General features: G+C 39.8%; 1 protein-coding gene across 8 annotated transcripts in view; it reads left to right on the top strand.

The window, feature by feature from the left end:
• The window catches only part of ST3GAL6 (ST3 beta-galactoside alpha-2,3-sialyltransferase 6), a 77311-nt gene that overhangs the window by 30461 nt on the left and 28474 nt on the right, over positions 1–18376 (top strand). For 7 of the 8 annotated variants that reach the window (XM_079922734.1, XM_079922730.1, XM_079922736.1 and 4 more), the window contains 2 exons: positions 11575–11674; positions 16181–16258. In XM_079922734.1, the coding sequence (XP_079778860.1) occupies positions 11586–11674; positions 16181–16258 (167 nt within the window). In that variant the 5' untranslated portion in view covers positions 11575–11585. Of the gene's footprint in view, positions 1–9638; positions 9864–11574; positions 11675–16180; positions 16259–18376 lie in introns of all 8 variants that reach the window. The other variant, XM_079922735.1, reaches the window with a different exon arrangement.

Here is an 18376-nt window from a genome sequence, read left to right as displayed (position 1 = left end):
CCACTTTCTGGAGAGTTTTTATCATAAATGGGTGTTGAATTTTGTCAAAAAGCATTTTCTGCATCTATTGAGATGATCATATGGTTTTTATTGTTCAGTTTGTTAATATGGTGTATCACATTGATTGATTTGTGTATATTGAAGAATCCTTGCCTCCCTGGGATAAATCCCACTTGATCATGGGGTATGATCCTTTTAATGTGTTGTTGGATTCTGTTTGATATTATTTTGTTGAGGATTTTTGCATCTATACTCATCAGTAATATTGGTAAGTAATTTTCTTTTTTCGTAGTATCTCTGTCTGGTTTTGGTATCAGGATGATGGTGGCCTCGTAGAATGAGTTTGGGAGTATTCCTTCCTCTGCAGTTTTTTGGAAGAGTTTGAGAAGGATGGGTGTTAGCTCTTCTCTAAATGTTTGATAGAATTAACCTGTGAAGGCATCTGGTCCTGGACTTTTGTTTGTTGGAAGATTTTTTTTTTAATAAATTAAAAAAAATTTATTTCTTTTTGGCTGCGTTGGGTCTTTGTTGCTGCGCATAGGCTTTCTCTAGTTGTGGCGAGCAGGGGCTACTCTTCCTTGTGGTGCACGGGCTTCTCATTGCAGTGGCTTCTCTAGTTGCGGAGTGCGGGCTGTAGGTGCACATGCTTCAGTATTTGTGGCTTGTAGGCTGTAGAGCGCAGGCTCAGTAGTTGTGGCACATAGGCTAGTTGCTCTGCAGCGTGTGGGATCTTCTCAGACCAGGGATCGAACCTGTGTCCCCTGTATTGGCAGGCAGATTCTTAACCACTGCACCTCCAGGGAAGTCCCTGTTGGAAGATTTTTAATCATAGTTTCAATTTCATTACTTGTGATTGGTCTGTTCATATTTTCTATTTTTTCCTGGTTCAGTCTTGGAAGGTTATACCTTTTGAAGTATTTGTCTATTTCTTCCAGGTTGTCCATTTTATTGGCATAGAGTTGCTTGTAGTAGTCTCTTATGCTTTGTATTTCTGCGGTGTCCCTTGTTACTTCTTTTTCATTTCTGATTTTACTGATTTGAGTCCTCTTCTTTTTCTTGATGAGTCTGGCTAATGGTTTATCAATTTTGTTTATCTTCTCAAAGAACCAGCTTTTAGTTTTATTGATCTTTGCTATTGTTTTCTTTATTTCTATTTCATTTATTTCTGCTCTTATGTTTATGATTTCTTTCCTTCTACTAACTTCGGGTTTGTTTGTTCTTCTTTCTCTAGTTCCTTTAGGTGTAAGGTTAGATTGTTTATTTGAGATTTTTCTTGTTTTTTGAGGTGGGATTATATTGCTGTAAACTACCCTCTTAGAACTGCTTTTGCTCCATCCCATAGGTTTTGGATCATTTTGTTTTCGTTGTCATTTGTCTCTAGGTATTTTCTGATTTCTCCTTTGATTTCTTCAATGATCTCTTGGCTATTTAGTAACATATTGTTTAGCCTCCATGTGTTTGTGCTTTTTATGTTTTTTTCCCTGTAATTGATTTCTAATCTTTTAACGCTGTGGTCAGAAAAGATGCTTGATATAATTTCAGTTTTCCTAAATTTACCAAGGCTTGGTTTGTGACCCAAGATGTGATCTCTCCTGGAGAATGTTCCATGTGCACTTGAGAAGAAAGTGTAATCTATTGTTTTTGGATGGAATGTCCTATAAATATCAATTAAATCTATCTGGTCTATTGTATCATTTAAAACTTGTGTTTCCTTATTAATTTTCTGTCTGGATGATCTGTCCATTGGTGTAAGTGAGGTGTTAAAGTCACCCACTATTATTGTGTTAGTGTCGATTTCCTCTTATAGCCGTTAGCAGTTGCCTTGAGGTGTTAAAGTCACCCACTATTATTGTGTTACTGTCGATTTCCTCTATTATAGCTGTTAGCAGTTGCCTTATGTATTGAGGTGCTCCTATGTTGGGTGCATATATATGTATAATTGTTATATCTTCTTCTTGGATTGATCCCTTGATCATTATGTAGTGTCCTTCCTTGTCTCTTGTAACATTCTTTATTTTAAAGTCAATGTTATCTGATATGAGTATTGCTACTCCAGCTTTCTTTTGGTTTCCCTTTGCATGGAATATCTTTTTCCATCCCCTCACTTTCAGTCTGTATGTGTCCCTAGGTCTGAAGTGGGTGTCTTGTAGACAGCATATATATGGGCCTTGTTTTTGTATCCATTCAGTGAGCCTGTGTCTTTTGGTTGGAGCATTTAATCCATTCACGTTTAAGGTAATTATCGATATGTATGTTCCTATGACCATTTTCTTAATTGTTATGGGTTTGTTTTTTTGTAGGTCCTTTTCTTCTCTTGTGTTTCCCACTTAGAGAAGTTCCTTTAGCATTTGTTGTAGAGCTGGTTTGGTGGTGCTGAATTCTCTTAGCTTTTGCTTTTCTTTAAAGCTTTTGATTTATCCGTGGAATCTGAATGAGATCCTTGCCGGGTAGAGTAATCTTGGCTGTAGGTTCTTCCCTTTCATCACTTTAAATATATCATGACACTCCCTTCTGGCTTGTAGAGTTTCTGCTGAGAAATCAGTTGTTAACCTTATGGGAGTTCCCTTGTATGCTGTTTGTCATTTTTCCCTTGTTGCTTTCAATAATTTTTCTTTGTCTTTAATTTTTTCAGTTTGATTACTATGTGTCTTGGCGTGTTTCTCCTTGGGTTTATCCTGCCTGGGACTCTGTGCTTCCTGGAATTGGGTGGCTATTTCCTTTCCCATGTTAGGGAAGTTTTTGACTATAATCTCTTCAAATATTTTCTTGGGTCCTTTCTCTGTCTCTTCTCCTTCTGGGACCCCTATAATGCGATCGTTGGTGTGTTTAATGTTGTCCCAGTGGTCTCTTAGGCTGTCTTCTTTTCATTCTTTTTTCTGTTCCACGGCAGTGAATTCCACCGTTCTGTCTTCTGGGTCACTTATCTGTTCTTCTGTCTCAGTTATTCTGCTATTGATTCCTTCTACTGTATTTTTCATTTCAGTTATTGTATTATTCATTTCTGTTTGTTCTTTAATTCTTCTAGGTCTTTGTCAAACATTTCTTGTATCTTCTCGATCTTTGCCTCCATTCTTTTTCCGAGGTCTTGGATCATCTTCACTGTCATTATTCTGAATCCCTTTTCCCTGTCTCCACTTCATTTAGTTGTTTTTCTGGGGTTTTATCTTGTCCCTTCATCTGGTACATAGTCCTCTGCCTATATATTTTGTCTGTGTTTCTGTGAATGTGGTTTTCGTTCCACAGGCTGCAGAATTGTAGTTCTTCTCGCTTTTGCTGTTTTCCTTCTGGTGGGTGAGGCTATCTAAGAGGCTTGTGCAAGCTTCTTGATGGTGGGGGACTGGTGGTGGGTAGAGCCAAGCACTGGCTTTCTTGAAAGACTGAAAGAGGAGATGTGTGTATACATATAGGAACTAGCTGCATAGCATGGTATAGCAGAAGAATTGGGGGGAAGAAGAGAGAAAGAAAATTATGCATATTCTTCTTCCGCTATGCAGAAAGGAAAAGACTATGTATTTAGAAATCAGGCAGAATGTATACAGTTGGTCCAATTTGTTGAAACTATACTAATAGCTTTTCCAGGGAGGAGGTACGTAAATCAAATTATAATTTTCTATTAATTTACTCAGTAATATCAGATTTTTTCCCCTTAATTTGTATTAAATAACAGTAGCTCAGAACTTCAGATTTAAATTTAGCTTTTTTAGGTGGTGTAATATTGCATACTGAATTTTATATGTGCTATTTTTATTTTTAAATTTTGGCCTCTTGAGAATTTTCAGGTCCTTCTAGTAGAAATCTGATCAACCAGACTACTAATTCCTTAAGATTTATCTCTTTACTTGTGAAATGAACAGTTTTTTCTTTTGTGTTTTAATGTTTCTAAGTATATTTTAATCAATGCCTACTTTAATGTGTATCATTCCCTTGCTTAACAGGATATTAAGTAACTATATTAAGTTCATGCTGTTATAGTTAAAAAATACAGTGATTATAGTTCTCCAGAATGTACAATTTAGAAGTTTCCCATAATATACAATATAAAAACCCAGAAAGATCTCTTGAGTGGGGATGATAGCACCCCTGTTTTCATCATCGTATGTGAAAAGGGCTTAGTGCAGTGCTGGGCATTTTGTAAGTACTTAATGAAGTGTGCTATTATTTATATGATCATCAGCACCAGAGGGTGGAGGTCCTTAGTATATAAATGAGGCTTCTGGACACATTTGGGTCATACCATTAATGATAAGGATCATTACTTGAAAAAGGGGTAATAACTGACTTAAAGAGGACTGAGGCCTTTCCATCCATTGCTGCCAGGTCCTATGTGTCTTCTTTAAGGTTTGGGCTCTATGGAGACGGCTAGATCTAGGAGGCTTAGGGGACCCGTGGGTCTGGACTAAGAGACTTAGACATTAATGCGTAGGTAGAGCTGCAGTTCATGCTCACAGGGGCATGTGATTGCAGAGAAGAGTCATACGCTGAGCAGTAAATACGAAGAGGAAGGAAGGCAGGATGTAAGATCTGTTGCCAAGTTCAGAGAGTCTCGGGTATGTGTCAGTGTGAGCTGAGGTCTGGTGGAGACCTGAATGAAGAAGAGTCTCTCCCAGGGTTGAATGGACACAGGCTGAGAGCAGGGCCACCTGGTAAGATTGTGGAGGTGAACCTTGAACAGGGGCACCTGGCTGAGAGGAAAGTTGTGGTTGAAATCCTGCCCATGCCAAGCTATGTGCCCACAGGGCTGTGTGGAGCCAGATTGGGTGTCCTTGTCTATTTTGCACAAAGATGCAAGTTATCGAGTATTTTTGTGGAGCAGAGGTATGCTGGATGAGAGAGGAGACCGAACAGCAGCAGAGCAAGACCTCTGTCACTGGGGAAGCAGAGGGTATCAAGGGATAGAGTGGATGAGTACATGGTGTAGGATCCTAGTTACTTAGAATTGGATGTTTGATTGCTGAGCTGCTGGGGTAGCTGAGAGAGAGAAGAATGAAGACCTTGGACAACTAGGATGTAATGTAATTCAGGGACCCGGCAACGGGAATTCAGGCCAGGTGAATGACATGTCCAAGTGTGGGATCAGTGGGAACCTGACCAAACTGTTGAGCTGCCGCTGGAGGCTTCTCAGGCTCCCTTTTCTTTGGGCCAGGATCAGGCTCAGAGGTTGGGGTGGAGCTGAGCCTACGGATGGGCACCGGGGTGTGTCTGCAGCTGAGCCTAGAGGTCACTGGGGGGAGAGAGGCCGGGCAGGCTGGGTCCGTCTGGAACCATGTGTGTGGAAGCATGTTTCTTCCTTGGAGTCATGTGATACTGACTGAGATACCCACCGGGTTTTTGTGCTTAGAGAATAGAATGATGTTTCTAGAATTATTGCTGAATATGCTTTTTTCTAACTGGTTGTTGGAAAAACAAGTCTCTTTAGGTTTGAAAAAGCATTAGAGAGTCTAAAAATAAGAATCTGACCATTTTCAAGTGTCATTCCTTAGGGTTTTTGTTTTGTTTTTATAAGCAATGCTATTATGGTTGCCCTGGGGCTCAAGAGTGTGCATTGAAATAGGAATCCTCCAGTTTGATTCTTAAGCGTACTGAAGTTTGAGGATCACTGCTCCAGGACACTCAATAGAACTATAGAGGAAAAAAAAAATGGATTTACTGAAATCCAAAATAGGGTGGGGAAGAACAAGGTTGTGAGTAATAGGGTGTTATTTCAGCAGTCTGTGACTATAAACTTTATCTCCATTTCATCAATTCCTAGAATTGATACCGCTTAGGGAGCTGGTAGGATGGGCAGATGAGACATTCTGTCATGTTCAGTCTGTTATCAGAAGGCTGGACCTTGCACCAATCTGTAAAAGCTCACATCCGGAGAGCAGCAGTACAGTGTGTGGATTCTGGTCTGATAGATACGGGTTTGAATCTGTTCTGCAATTTATTATCTCAGGTAAGTTAATATTCCTCTCAGAGCTTCAGTTTTCTCCTCTGTGAAATGGGAATTGTTAGTTTACTATTTCCCTCACAGGGTGGTTGTGAGGATCACATGAGATAATACACCGAAAGCATCTGTCGGGGGCCTTGAAAAATGCTAAGCGCTGCAATATCTTAATGATTCTAATTAGCCATTATTCATTAGGCATTACCATGTGGTAGGCATTTTGGATAAAAAATCAATACAAAGCATCTAGTTATGAGATCTGTAACTACATTCAACGATTATCCACTTAACATCTTCTGTGTGACATGTATTGTTAGAAGTAGATAAATAAATGCAAATAAAATGATTGACAAATCCTGCTCTCATGGAGTGGGGTCATTAATTGTAACATCTGTTACGGTCTCCGTATTTCAGTACATTCCTCCATGGTTCTCTTGAGAATCCTAGAGCAGTGATTCTCAAACTGTAGTTTGGGTCGGCGTAAGAATCAGACTGGAGTGTTCTTGTTTCAATACACTTTTCCAAGCCCTAGAGACTCAGATGAAGTAGGGGCTCAGGAACATGCATGTTAACAAGCCCTCGGCCGGTGCTGACCCTTGGAGCCGCCATGTCACTTTGGGGAACCCTACCCTGCAGCCCTCTCCCTGCAACCCATGTCTGTATTTGCCCTTTCGGAACTCTGCCCATCAACAGCGCACTGTCAGGAAGTTGTCAATTAGAATTTTCTCTTTTGGGTTCCCCTCATGTATTTTGTCTTGATAGACAGGATGACACCAGGAGTAGAACTGTGAGAAAGAAATGGTCAGACTTAAGTCTGTTTCTGTCTCTTAAACTGTGTGAGCTGGGACAACTCACTGAATTGCAGAAACTTTCATTTCCCTCATTCATCAAGAAGATGATGCCTGCACATCTGTTTTTTTTCTCTTTTTTTAACATCTTTATTGGAGTATAATTGCTTTACAATGGTGTGTTAGTTTCTGCTTTATAACAAAGTGAATCAGCCCTACATATACATATGTCCCCATATGTCTTCCTTCTTGTTTCTCCCTCCCACCCTCTCTATCCCACCCTCTAGGTGGTCACAAAGCACCGAGCTGATCTCCCTGGTCTATGTGGCTGCTTCCCACTAGCTATTTATTTTACATTTGGTAGTGTATATATGTCCATGCCACTCTCTCACTTCATCCCAGCTTACCCTTTCCCCTCCCCTTGTCCTCAAGTCCATTCTCTATGTCTGTGTCTTTATTCCTGTCCCGCCCCTAAGTTCTTCAGAACCACTCTTTTTTTTTTAGATTCCATATATATGTGTTAGCATACGGTATTTGTTTTTCTCTTTCTGACTGACTTCACTCTGTATGACAGACTCTTGCACATCTGTTTATCAAGCTTGTTTTGAGCCTTAAATGAAGTGATGGACATACAAGCATTTTATGAACTTATAAAATATACTGTTATTATTAAAGAAAAGGAAAACCTGTTGCCAAGATTGAGCTCACTTTGGCATATGCAGATTATTCATCTATTGGGTTATGTATCATAATTGGGGAAGAAATAAACATTTGATCTCTGCCAATGATTCCTGCTCTCCCTTGACACCCTCTACTCACACTTTCGGTGAATAATTGCTTTATGGCTTAAACTTCGTGAAGGATGTTTTAGGGACTCCGGTCTTAGTAGCATCTGCAGCCAAGAAGCTGATATGTGTTGTTTAATGTCAAGATCTTGAAACTTGTTTGTTTTGGTAACTGAAGCTATATTGAAGGGACTTTTTTTTTTCCTCCCCTTAAAGCAGGCACTCTCTGTTAAATTCTTACTGGTGTTCCTTTGAGTCTTTTGCTCAAAGCAAAATGGTTGTTTCATTTATAGACTTATAATTAGAGAATTCATTTATTTGTGGGAGTTTTTGCTGTGAGCGAGCGGAGGGCCTCTACGTGTTTATCACAAGGATATCCTGGCCGGCCCCAGTTTGCTTTGCAACTTGAATATGGTTGCTTTGAATTGCCCATGACATGTGAGAGAGTGGTAAAGCTTCCAAAATTTTTCTCAGGTGGCGTATGCAGTAGCTCTTCACGAGTAGGTTCATTTTACTTTTTTTTTTGTTTTTTCGGTACGCGGGCCTCTCACTGTTGTGGCCTCTCCAGTTGCGGAGCCCAGGCTCCGGACGCGCAGGCCCAGCGGCCATGGCTCACGGGCCCAGCCGCTCCGCGGCATGTGGGATCCTCCCGGACCGGGGCACAGACCCGTGTCCCCTGCATCGGCAGGCGGACTCTACACCAATGTGCTACCAGGGAAGCCCTCATTTTACTTTTTGAAGCAAAAAAATGTTTTCTCACACTTCTTTGTCTTCAGCTAAACCACAAACTGCTGAGGAAAAAAACAACATCTCGCTTACCCATACTTTTATGCTCTGTAAAGTGATATATAAATTTCCCAAAGAATATGTTTTGAGGGACAGATAAGCAAATTGAACTGTAAATACGGAGTTCTTTCTCTAGGCTTTCATATGCTATCTTACCTTAGATGTAAATATGTTTTAAAGAAATTGCTGATACTGATAAGTGGCATCCTTGTTGGGTGTTTGCAAAACTGATGTTACTCTGGGTGGAGTTTTAAATATTTAATCTGAGGACTTAAGCAGATTGTTTGGTGACTGTTTTGGCCCATGGTTAAATGTCTTCCAGGACAGTCTTAAGCCTGGTATCAGTAATTTCTAAAACTTTCTCTGTCCAAGTCTAACTTGTGGATTCTAGAACTTCCAGAGTTTCTGAACACCCCTGATATCTGAGGCTGTCCAATGTACAACAGAAGAGGCTTAATTATAGTGTATTTTCAGTTGAGTCACAGTATAGAAAGAATTCCATTGTGTTCTTTGGAGTCTTTTATATTTATCCTACATTCATGTTTGTGTGACACATGAATGAAAAAAACAAAAAACGTTTTGCAGAGGCCAGTTCAGTCAAAGGGCTGAATGAGCCAAGGACAGGCCACACCAGCTCCCTGTGTCCTGCCATCATGAATCATGACTCGTGGCCTCTGGCCAAAGTGTTTAATTATTAGCACTTCTCTCACACGTGAAGGGGAGGAAGCAGAGCTAGCATTTGTTGAACATGTCATAGGGGCCGGGCTCTGGGCTAGCTATCTCGCTATCTTTGTTTCCTCAATTAACCAGTTCAGTGATGTGTCCAGCATCTCCCATGCCTCACTGTCTTAGACTTTTACTCTGATCATCCCAAACCTTAATTCTCTCCATTACTTGGATTTTACCAATTATTTCTCAAGAAGCACAGAACCATACTTTTTCTTTACCCACTAATGATCATGCAATTTGTTTCTTGCTTTTTACCAAGAATTTAAGGTGATTTCTAAAATAATGCACAATACATCAAGACATACATTGCAGATGGGCAAGGAAGACAGAATAAGGTGGAAAGGGAAGCACAGGCCTGAGGTGATCTACGAGTCCTTTCCATGTTTACTCCCTTTGCCAGCAGAGGAAGTGGCCTTTCCGCCACAGCCACACCCAACTGACTCTTTCTGTCAGACCAGTAAGAATACTGCACAGGCTACATTAAGGGCAGGCCAAGTTTCCCTTTGGTTTTCTCAAAACCCATGCATTTTATTGTATAGAAAAAAAGCACAGCTGGCTTTAGCTTTAGAAAACAAACAACCATAAAATATACAAACTTATTCAGCACATATTTTTGTGTCCTAGGTTATGCCAGACGCCCATCATTTTGGCCACTCTAACAGCCCAAAGAGGTTGGCTGTGTGCTCTCACTCCTGAACGTGTGAGAACAGTCAGGTTGGAAAAGGGGACACTGATTTACCTAAGGCCTCCCTCCAAGCCAGGAATTATGTGGAGTTGGGCCATGATTCCTGTCTTCTGATTTCTAACCAGTGTTGACTCTTCGCGGGGATTATGTCTGCTAAATTAGAAGTATGTGTAAACTAAAATTTGCTCATTTAACACGTTCATTTGCTTCCTCTTGACAGTCTTCATTTCTAATTAATTTATAATAGTGGCACATGGGGGTGGTGGCTGCCTTAATTGCAGTGAGAAGCAACAGCTGACACGAAGGGCGGTGTGCTCAGCAATCTGCATGGGATAATCCCTACAGTTTAGGGTCAACTCCAAACAGCCCCACACCCCCTCATTAGCTCCAGAGGGTCTCAACCTTAATGGAGCCCAGAACGATGATTACATTTGTTACGATGACCTCACATGATCCACAACAGCTTCATTTATGTTTAGTAGATTATACTTAAGAAGGCAATGGAGCTCTTTAAGAATCTAACCAATCAACTCTACTTCAATAAAATTAAAAAAAAATAAAAGAATCTAACCAGACTCACGTTCGACACTAAATTGCCCCAATTGAGGTTAATAGAGACGGACAGGAGTGAGCCCAGTGGTACATTCAAGTATCTAGATGGACCAGAAACTTGATAAGAGAGGCAAAGAAATAGTATATCTGTTTAAGCAACATGCATTGAAATAGAAGATCTAGTATAGAAACATATATTAAATTTGTCTTTTGCATTTCATTACATGTAGAAGTGAGGACATACTCATTTCTGCCTTTGAAGCAGAAGTGGGAACTAAAAATGTTTTAGGCTATAAAAAATATATTTTGTAAAGGGTTTTTTTTTGTTTTTTGCATTTATACTCTAGAGAGGATGGTGTCCAGGTTTGTGTCTATCTATAAATGTGCAGTGAACTATACTGTCCATTTAGTATAAAAACAAGCAAATAATTAGCTAAATTTACCTGTGCTGTGATATGGTGCATCTAAAAGTATGTAAAAAGTGAGGATGTGGGAGGACTTCCCTGGTGGCACAGTGGTTAAGAATCCAGCTGCCAATGCAGGGGACACGGGTTTGAGCCCTGGTCCGGGAAGATCCCACATGTCACGGAGCAACTAAGCCTGTGCACCACAACTACTGAGCCTGTGCTCTAGAGCCCACGAGACAACTACTGAGCCCACGCATCACAACTACTGAAGCCTGCATGCCTAGAGCCCATGCTCGGCAACAAGAGAAGCCACTGCAGTGAGAAGCCCGCGCACTGCAGCTAGGGAAAGCCCGTGAGCAGCAATGAAGACCCAAAGCAGACAAAAATAAATAAATTAATTAGTTAATTAAAAAAAAAAATTGAGGTTGTCGGAAATATTTTTTAGTAGGTTTTTTCCCCCAGTTTTTTAAAATGAGAAAATGACTTTTAGCATAAATAGCATTTAAAAGTCATTTCGAGCAATGACAAAACAAAATGTTTGTTTACATCTTAAGGCATATATTCATTTTCTCTTGAGATAGAGAAAATAGGTATTTTTTAATATTTCTGAAAAAAGTTTTGGATTTGAAATAGATGTGTAAAATTTTGTTCTGAATGAATTTTTTTCCTATCTAACATGGGAAAGTATTGGTCTAAACATGAATCATGTTGTGTTGATTAAAGAGGATAAGGACAGACAGAAAAAATATTCACCTTCTGAAAATTTAGTAGGTGTTTCCAAAATAACAGGCTGATGTCAGTTTCTTATACTCTTCTCTCTATATGTTTATTCACTAATGCTTGTATGTAAGCCATTGTGTAAATCACCTGTATAACGATCTTGTCTTTCCCTTGGCCTTCATCCCCTGTGTTTCAGGTGGGCCAGCCATGAGAGGGTACCTTGTGGCCATCTTCCTGAGTGCTGTCTTCCTCTATTATGTGCTGCATTGTATATTGTGGGGAACAAATGCCTATGGGTAAGTTTTATTTTTGCTGTTTAAAAATGACTACCAAACTGGTGTTTCACATAGACCTGCAAATGGTATTAGAGGGACCTATTAAAAAAAACAAAAAACAAACAAACAAAAAACAAACCCTGTAACACTTTGAACCTTTTCTAGCTTTTCCATTATAAATTGGAGTTTTACCATTCTAGTATCTTATACATTACATCTAACAGTTTAAATATTGATAAACAGCAACATCTTTTTATTGACTTTTCAGTGAAGCAGTGGTGTTGACCGTCTTTGGGGCATCACATTCTTATTTATATAATTCATCTTTTTGAATTGATGGAGTAATTCTTAGACTCAGTGGCACTTGATTCTTAGAGTCTAAAATGCTTGGATAAGAGACTGTTGATAAAATGTAGACACTACATATGGTTCCTTTTGTTTAAAAATATTTGGTGAATAATGATGTATGTGCAATTTGAAATGACTTCGACTTGAAATGTCACATATAAAATTTGAAGAGGCACAGGTAGTTTTATTAAAGAGAAAACTTCTATAATAAGATTTTTTATCATTTTTCCTTTTTTTTTCTATTTTGAAAAGTACTTAGTTTGAATGAATTAATTGCAAATAAAAAATTAGCTACAGTTTATAGCCTGAATAGAAATCAAATGACTAGAATAAATACCACACAGGACTTGATTTCCTTGCATTCGTCACAAAGCATGTGACAATCTAGAAAACTTCAAAATCAATTATATTTCTTTGAAAAAGGAGTAACAGCAGTTACTGATACATCACAACTCGTCAACTTATAATACAAGCTTCCTGACATGCATTTCCTGAGTGAACCCAAACGTTCATTTTTTCAAACAAGGACATTTTGACAAGTTGAAGTAAAGTAAAATGGTTCATGGCTTCTAAGCAACAGGTTTTGTTTTTTTAAAAACCAAAAGAAAATTCAGAACAGCATTGTAATAGGATAAATTAAAGCTATGCTACCACATACAAAATTTTGCTAGAGTCGACTGAGTATAACACAACTTTTCGAACCAAAGGAAAACAAATCAAGAGATTAAAAAAATGATTCTGTCTAATCTAAAATCTGATTTCTACAAGTGTCACGAAGGGTTTGAGGTAGCACAACTGTCTGTACTTTCCTTGTGGTATGTTTAAAAAAAGGGGGTGGGGGAGGGGGAGGGGAGAGGAAATGTTTTCTTGCTTCTGAAAGCAAAGAACTTATTGGAATTAGAGAATAAACTGACCATGCAAGTATGTCCCTCCATTTGGCTATCACTGGTGCTCATCTGCCAGCCAAACATTTCCTTGCCTCCCACTGTGGCAACTGTCCTTTTAGGATTCAGGCCCACAGTTAAGGCTGGTCTGTTAGATTAACAGCAACAAAAAAAGAGCACTGTGGTCATTCAACCATTTATACCTCCCTAAATTTCTTAACACCTGAATAAGTCCAAATACAGGATAGCTGATTAAGCATTTCTTTTTCTAAAAGCAAATCGAGTCACTCTCATTTCTTGTTAATTTATGCTTTTTCTCATGAGAATGATTTTTTTCTAGAAAAGTGAACAGATGAACCACAGTTTATATCTAAAAAATAAACTTGCCAAATGTTGCTGATACTAAAAACAGATGAGTTATCATGGGAGGAACATTAGATAATCTAGATTAAATTGCCTACTCAAAGGTGCATATAAAATGTTTCGTAGCATTAAGTTTTTGTTATAGTACTACACTCGGGAGAAACATTAAGGAAAAAATCTTTCCTGATTATCTTCAATGTGGTTAAAAACAAAACATCTCGTACATAATGGTAATTAGTATGAATTTGTTTTTACAAAGTATTCTAATTTACCAAATTTCATATTTAGATGGGGGTGGGGAGAGAGGTTCTCTTGTCCCTCTTCCTAACTTTGCAAATCCTTGAGCTATGCTTTGCTAAACTACCATTCACACCAAGTGTGAGACCATCATTACCGTGCTACTCTATCAAGAACATTCTAAGATATTTTCTATAATAAAGATAAATAGAGAGAAAGTTAATATACATGTTGCTGTATTCTACAATGTTTGCAACAAACTGTAAACTAACATAGTTTGAACCAACAGTACCGTCAGTTATACAAAACAATTTTTCAACCCTGAGGATGGGTGATTCAAAAACACTAAAGGCATCAAATTAGACTATGTCTATTTCTCCTCAAAATATATTTTCAAAACTCAGAATTCAGAAGTCTGGTACTTTTGGAAATTCCTTTGCTTGAGTTTCCCAGATTTTTGCTCAGAAATTGCTACTATGTGTTATAAATGTTTTAAAAAATTCTTCATCTTAATGCAAATGACCAGAGCAGAAAAACTGACGTGGACAACGGGTTGGAAAACCCAAATCACTTAGCTTATAAATGTATAATGTAATCCTGGAGGACAACTGTTAGTCTAGAGGTATCCTTTTTCCTATTGTCAGTCCTTTGGTGAGGAATCAAGTTTTGATGACCTTTAAATCCTGAATGAGTGGTGAGTATAGGATGTCAAAATAAACCACATAAAAACTTCCTGCCTTAGACAAAAGTTCGGTACTTTTTGCCAGTGTTTGAATAGTAGATCCTAGATCATGTTTTTAGGTTTTGTTTTGTTTTGCTAGATTAAAAAAATGATGCTTCTGCATTTAACTTCATCACTGGTTGATTGTAATGCTCTTTATGGAAGGAAGTTAGGCAAATCATTGTAATGCTCTTTACGGTCACTGAAAAAACCCAATGCCAGGTGGGTCGGTTTGGACACAAGTTTTGAGGTTTTGGACTTAAATAATGAGCCATAGATCTCAGGAGTCTGATTATATACCACATGAGGATCCTACTGCAGGCATCTCTCCCTCCATCTCTGCCACTTTTGTCTCTGTCCTGTACTTAGTAATGGAAGACAAGAACAGAAAAGAAAGCACGGAAGTTTACTAGATTGCTAATTCCCTACAAATCCTATTCTTGGTCACAGGGGAAATGACAAAGAAGACAATGAAAAGGGTCCAAATTCAGCACATTTTTCTTGTCATCAGAATTTGAGGCACGTTCATGTCACTCCTAAGCTAACACATTACTGCAGACACAGAAAGTATCGTGAAATTACCTCGGATGCTGGTAATTACCTCGGAGCTGGAAATTACCTCGGAACTTGCTTCCTTAAAAACTGTTTAAGACAAGTAATTGTCTTTTTTTAAGAAAAAACACCCACAGTCTTCACAATATCCCCAAATAGTTTGTTTTCTGGTTTAATAACCTTAGAAACCAAGTAATACCTTATACTTTATTTTGTCCTCTGACTATAATTTGGGTTTTGTGGCCTGCTGTGCTGGCCCACCATATTTATGTACCTTCCTCACATATAAATCAAGAGAGTTTTGCCATTTGGGGTATTTATAAAAGATGATTCTCTGCATCTGGCCTCAGAGTTCAGAAAGCTAGCAGTTTTAACTGTGGATTTTGTACCAAAAAAAGTTTAAAATTGAGTCAATCCATGAAGGGTTTAGGCTGTTTCTCTTTGAATCCTGTGATTGCAGAAGAAAATTGATTCAAAATTGATTCTAATTTTTTAGATTAATTCTCCACACAACTGATGATCATTAATAGTTTTTTTTTTTTTTGGTGGTACGCGGGCCTCTCACTGTTGTGGCCTCTCCCGTTGCGGAGCACAGGCTCCGGACGCGCAGGCTCAGCGGCCATGGCTCACGGGCCCAGCCGCTCCGCGGCATGTGGGATCCTCCCAGACCGGGGCACGAACCCGTGTCCCCTGCATCGGCAGGCGGACTCTCAACCACTGCGCCACCAGGGAAGCCCTTTAATAGTTTTTTATATTAGGCTGTTCGCTCTTTCCTGGCTGAGTCTGGGTCCTGCTGCCCCCTGTCCCCTTCATTTGTTTTCATTGTTGTGCTCTGTCTTGTATCACAATACCCTTTGAAATTGTGGAGACAAGTGCTCCATTCAGGGGACACACAAGCGCCTAACCTGTGCCAAGAATAGAGGGGAGTTAGATATGTGACTCTAAATGGTGGGATTTGGGGAGTCCCCGGGGCACAGGCAGGGGCTACGGAACCTGCTCGGGGCAGTGTCTCTGTGGCGTTTGCTGCCCATGGGTGTCCCCGCGTGTGGCACGGAGGACCTACAGAGCCGTGTGCATTTTTCAGGCTTTTAGGAACTTCTAAACTGTGAGTCTGGTCTTGGCTTCCACAGTGTGATGATCCCAGTTCTTCTCAAAGGGTCCTTTGAGTCACTGCTCTTTGACCCTTCTGGGTCACTGTCACCTCAGCCTTTTCCAGTCTCTCGCTTTGCATCCATGAATCCTCAAATGTGTCCAGGACTTAGGAGAAGCTTCTGTCATACGTCAGGGGCTGCGGTGAGCGTTTCTATTCCCTGCCTGAGAAGCCTCTCACTGGTGGCACCGCGTGGGCTCCCAGGGCATTTTCTTCCCTTTGGGCCGTCTTCCTCGTTCTGGTTTCTGACTGACGCTATTTTTGTCTCATAGGGTGCCACCTGTGGAAATGAAGAAGAGAAATAAGATCCAGCCTTGTTTATCAAAGCCAGCTTTTGCCTCTCTCCTGAGGTAAAAATACAAAAGAAACCGTGGCACACAAAATGTTCAAAATGTGTTTGTAATCATTCTCCACACTTGTTTGCTTTTTTTCACGCAAATCTTAGCAGTATAAGTACATAATATGGTTATCCTACATTTAAGGAAGAGCTTGACTATCCTGTGTCTTTTTGTGCTTTTAGTCAGAACTCTGCATATATTTTAAGAAAAGGCATTGAAGAACTCAGTCAGACCAGTATTCTTTTCACACAGGTGAGATTAGAGAGGTCTGTTTGTGTTTGATCATAAAAGAGTGCACTGTCCTTTTAGGGTTTTCTTTCCCCACCCTTGTTCCCATGTTATTTTCCACCCTTGTTATTTTTATTTAACTTTTAGGTTAAAGTTTACAGTAGATATTTTCCTTTCACAGACTTTTAATGAACTACATAGAATGTAAATAATGATTGTTCATTATGGTTGTCAGGACTTGTAGAGAATTTACTCTTCCATCCATAAATATTCTTTTTCTTTGTCACCACTGCTTTGATAGAGTGCTGGTCAAAATGCTTCCAGATTAATAGAAATCAATGACAGTCGGGTCTGGGCATGTTGAAGTGTGTAAAACACATACAAGCTTTTCAGCATTTTATCTTTTAAGGATCTAAAATTAACATTGTCTTTTCTTATTTTCTTTTATCGTATTACTGTATCTCTCCATGACTGGTTCTTAACCTTTTGGGGCTACAGGTCCCTTTAAAAATCAGCCAACCTTCTGGAAAACTTTAGATACATAAAATATTTTTACATCTGACTACAGGTGTGCCACGGCTGCTTGTAGTCAGTCTGTGGGTGTGTGTCCAGTTAGGATCACTGCAAAACTAGAAGAGTGATGTTAAACTTTTTTTTTTTTTTTTTTTTTTTAAACCATGACCCATAGTAAGAAATACATTTTGCTTTGGAACTTAGTGTCCATACATATTTATAATAAAAAAAAGAAAGAATTTTTACCTTTCCTACTCCAGATACCCTGTATTCTGTTCTATTCACTTTTTAAAAATGAGCTGACCATGACTCGCAAAATTGACTTCATGAGCCACCCATGGGTTGCAGACTGCAGCTTCAAAGTGCTACTCTAGAATCAAAGTACTCTTCAGCTTTCGAGAGAAAAGGCATTTTCTTTCTGAGAAAACCCAAAGGGGTTAGAGTATTTATGAAAGATTGCTCAGCAGGTGTGTAAGTCTGCACATTTGTCACGTGAATAGTATTCCCTGGAGGCAGAGCTCCCTCCTTTGCAGTAGCCATCAGGAGAAGCTCTGCTGGGAAACCTGGCGGAGTTACCTGCAGTGCTATGAAGAGGACACCTTTCCTTAGCATTGAGCTTGGGTGTGGTTTCATCTTTGTCAGGTATGGGTTAGTGACTCCAGATAATAGTTACTTCACTTTTTATAGCTTTGGTTTCTTTGTCTCGTCGACTGAAAAAAAAAAAAAAAAAAAAAAAAGCACAGCCTAAACGTTGAGAATGTTTTATTTGGGGACCTTACTGAGGACTGTAGCCTGGGATGGCAGCCTCTCAGATAGCTCTGAGGAACAGTTCCAAAGAGGTAAGGGAGGAAATATTGGAGTTTTTGCTGAAAAAGACAGACATGTAGCCATGTTGCAGGAAGGGAGACCCCTTCCAGGGTTCTAGAGTGAGCTCTTGTGTAACACTCGGAAATGTATTGTCTGAGGAGACACACGTGCTGACAAAGCAAGAGACGTTATTGCGAAGGGGCGCCCGGGCGGAGAGCAACAGGGTAAGGGAACCCAGGAGGATTGCTCTGCCACGTGGCTCGCAGTCTCGGGTTTTATGGTAACGGGGTTAGTTTCCGGATTGTCTCTGGCCAGTCATTCGGATTCGGGGTCCTTTCTCGTGGTGCACGCATCACTCAGCCAGGATGGATTCCAGCGAGGAGGATTCTGGGAGGTTGGTAGGACACGTGGACTGGCGTCTCCTCTGTCTTTTTGACCTTTCCCGAATTCTTCCGGTTGGTGGTGCCTCATTAGTTCCGTGTTCCTTACCAGGACTTCCTGTCGTAAAATAACTCATGGTCAGGGCAGGCAGTTTCAGTCAGTGTTTCCCTTAACAGTCAGGTATCAAAAGATGACTGCTAA

Source organism: Stenella coeruleoalba (assembly GCF_951394435.1).
Source record: "Stenella coeruleoalba genome assembly, chromosome: 5".
Taxonomy (NCBI): Eukaryota; Metazoa; Chordata; class Mammalia; order Artiodactyla; family Delphinidae; genus Stenella; species Stenella coeruleoalba.
The sequence above is the reverse complement of the archived record's forward strand: the minus strand, read 5'-3'. Positions and strand labels throughout refer to the sequence as shown.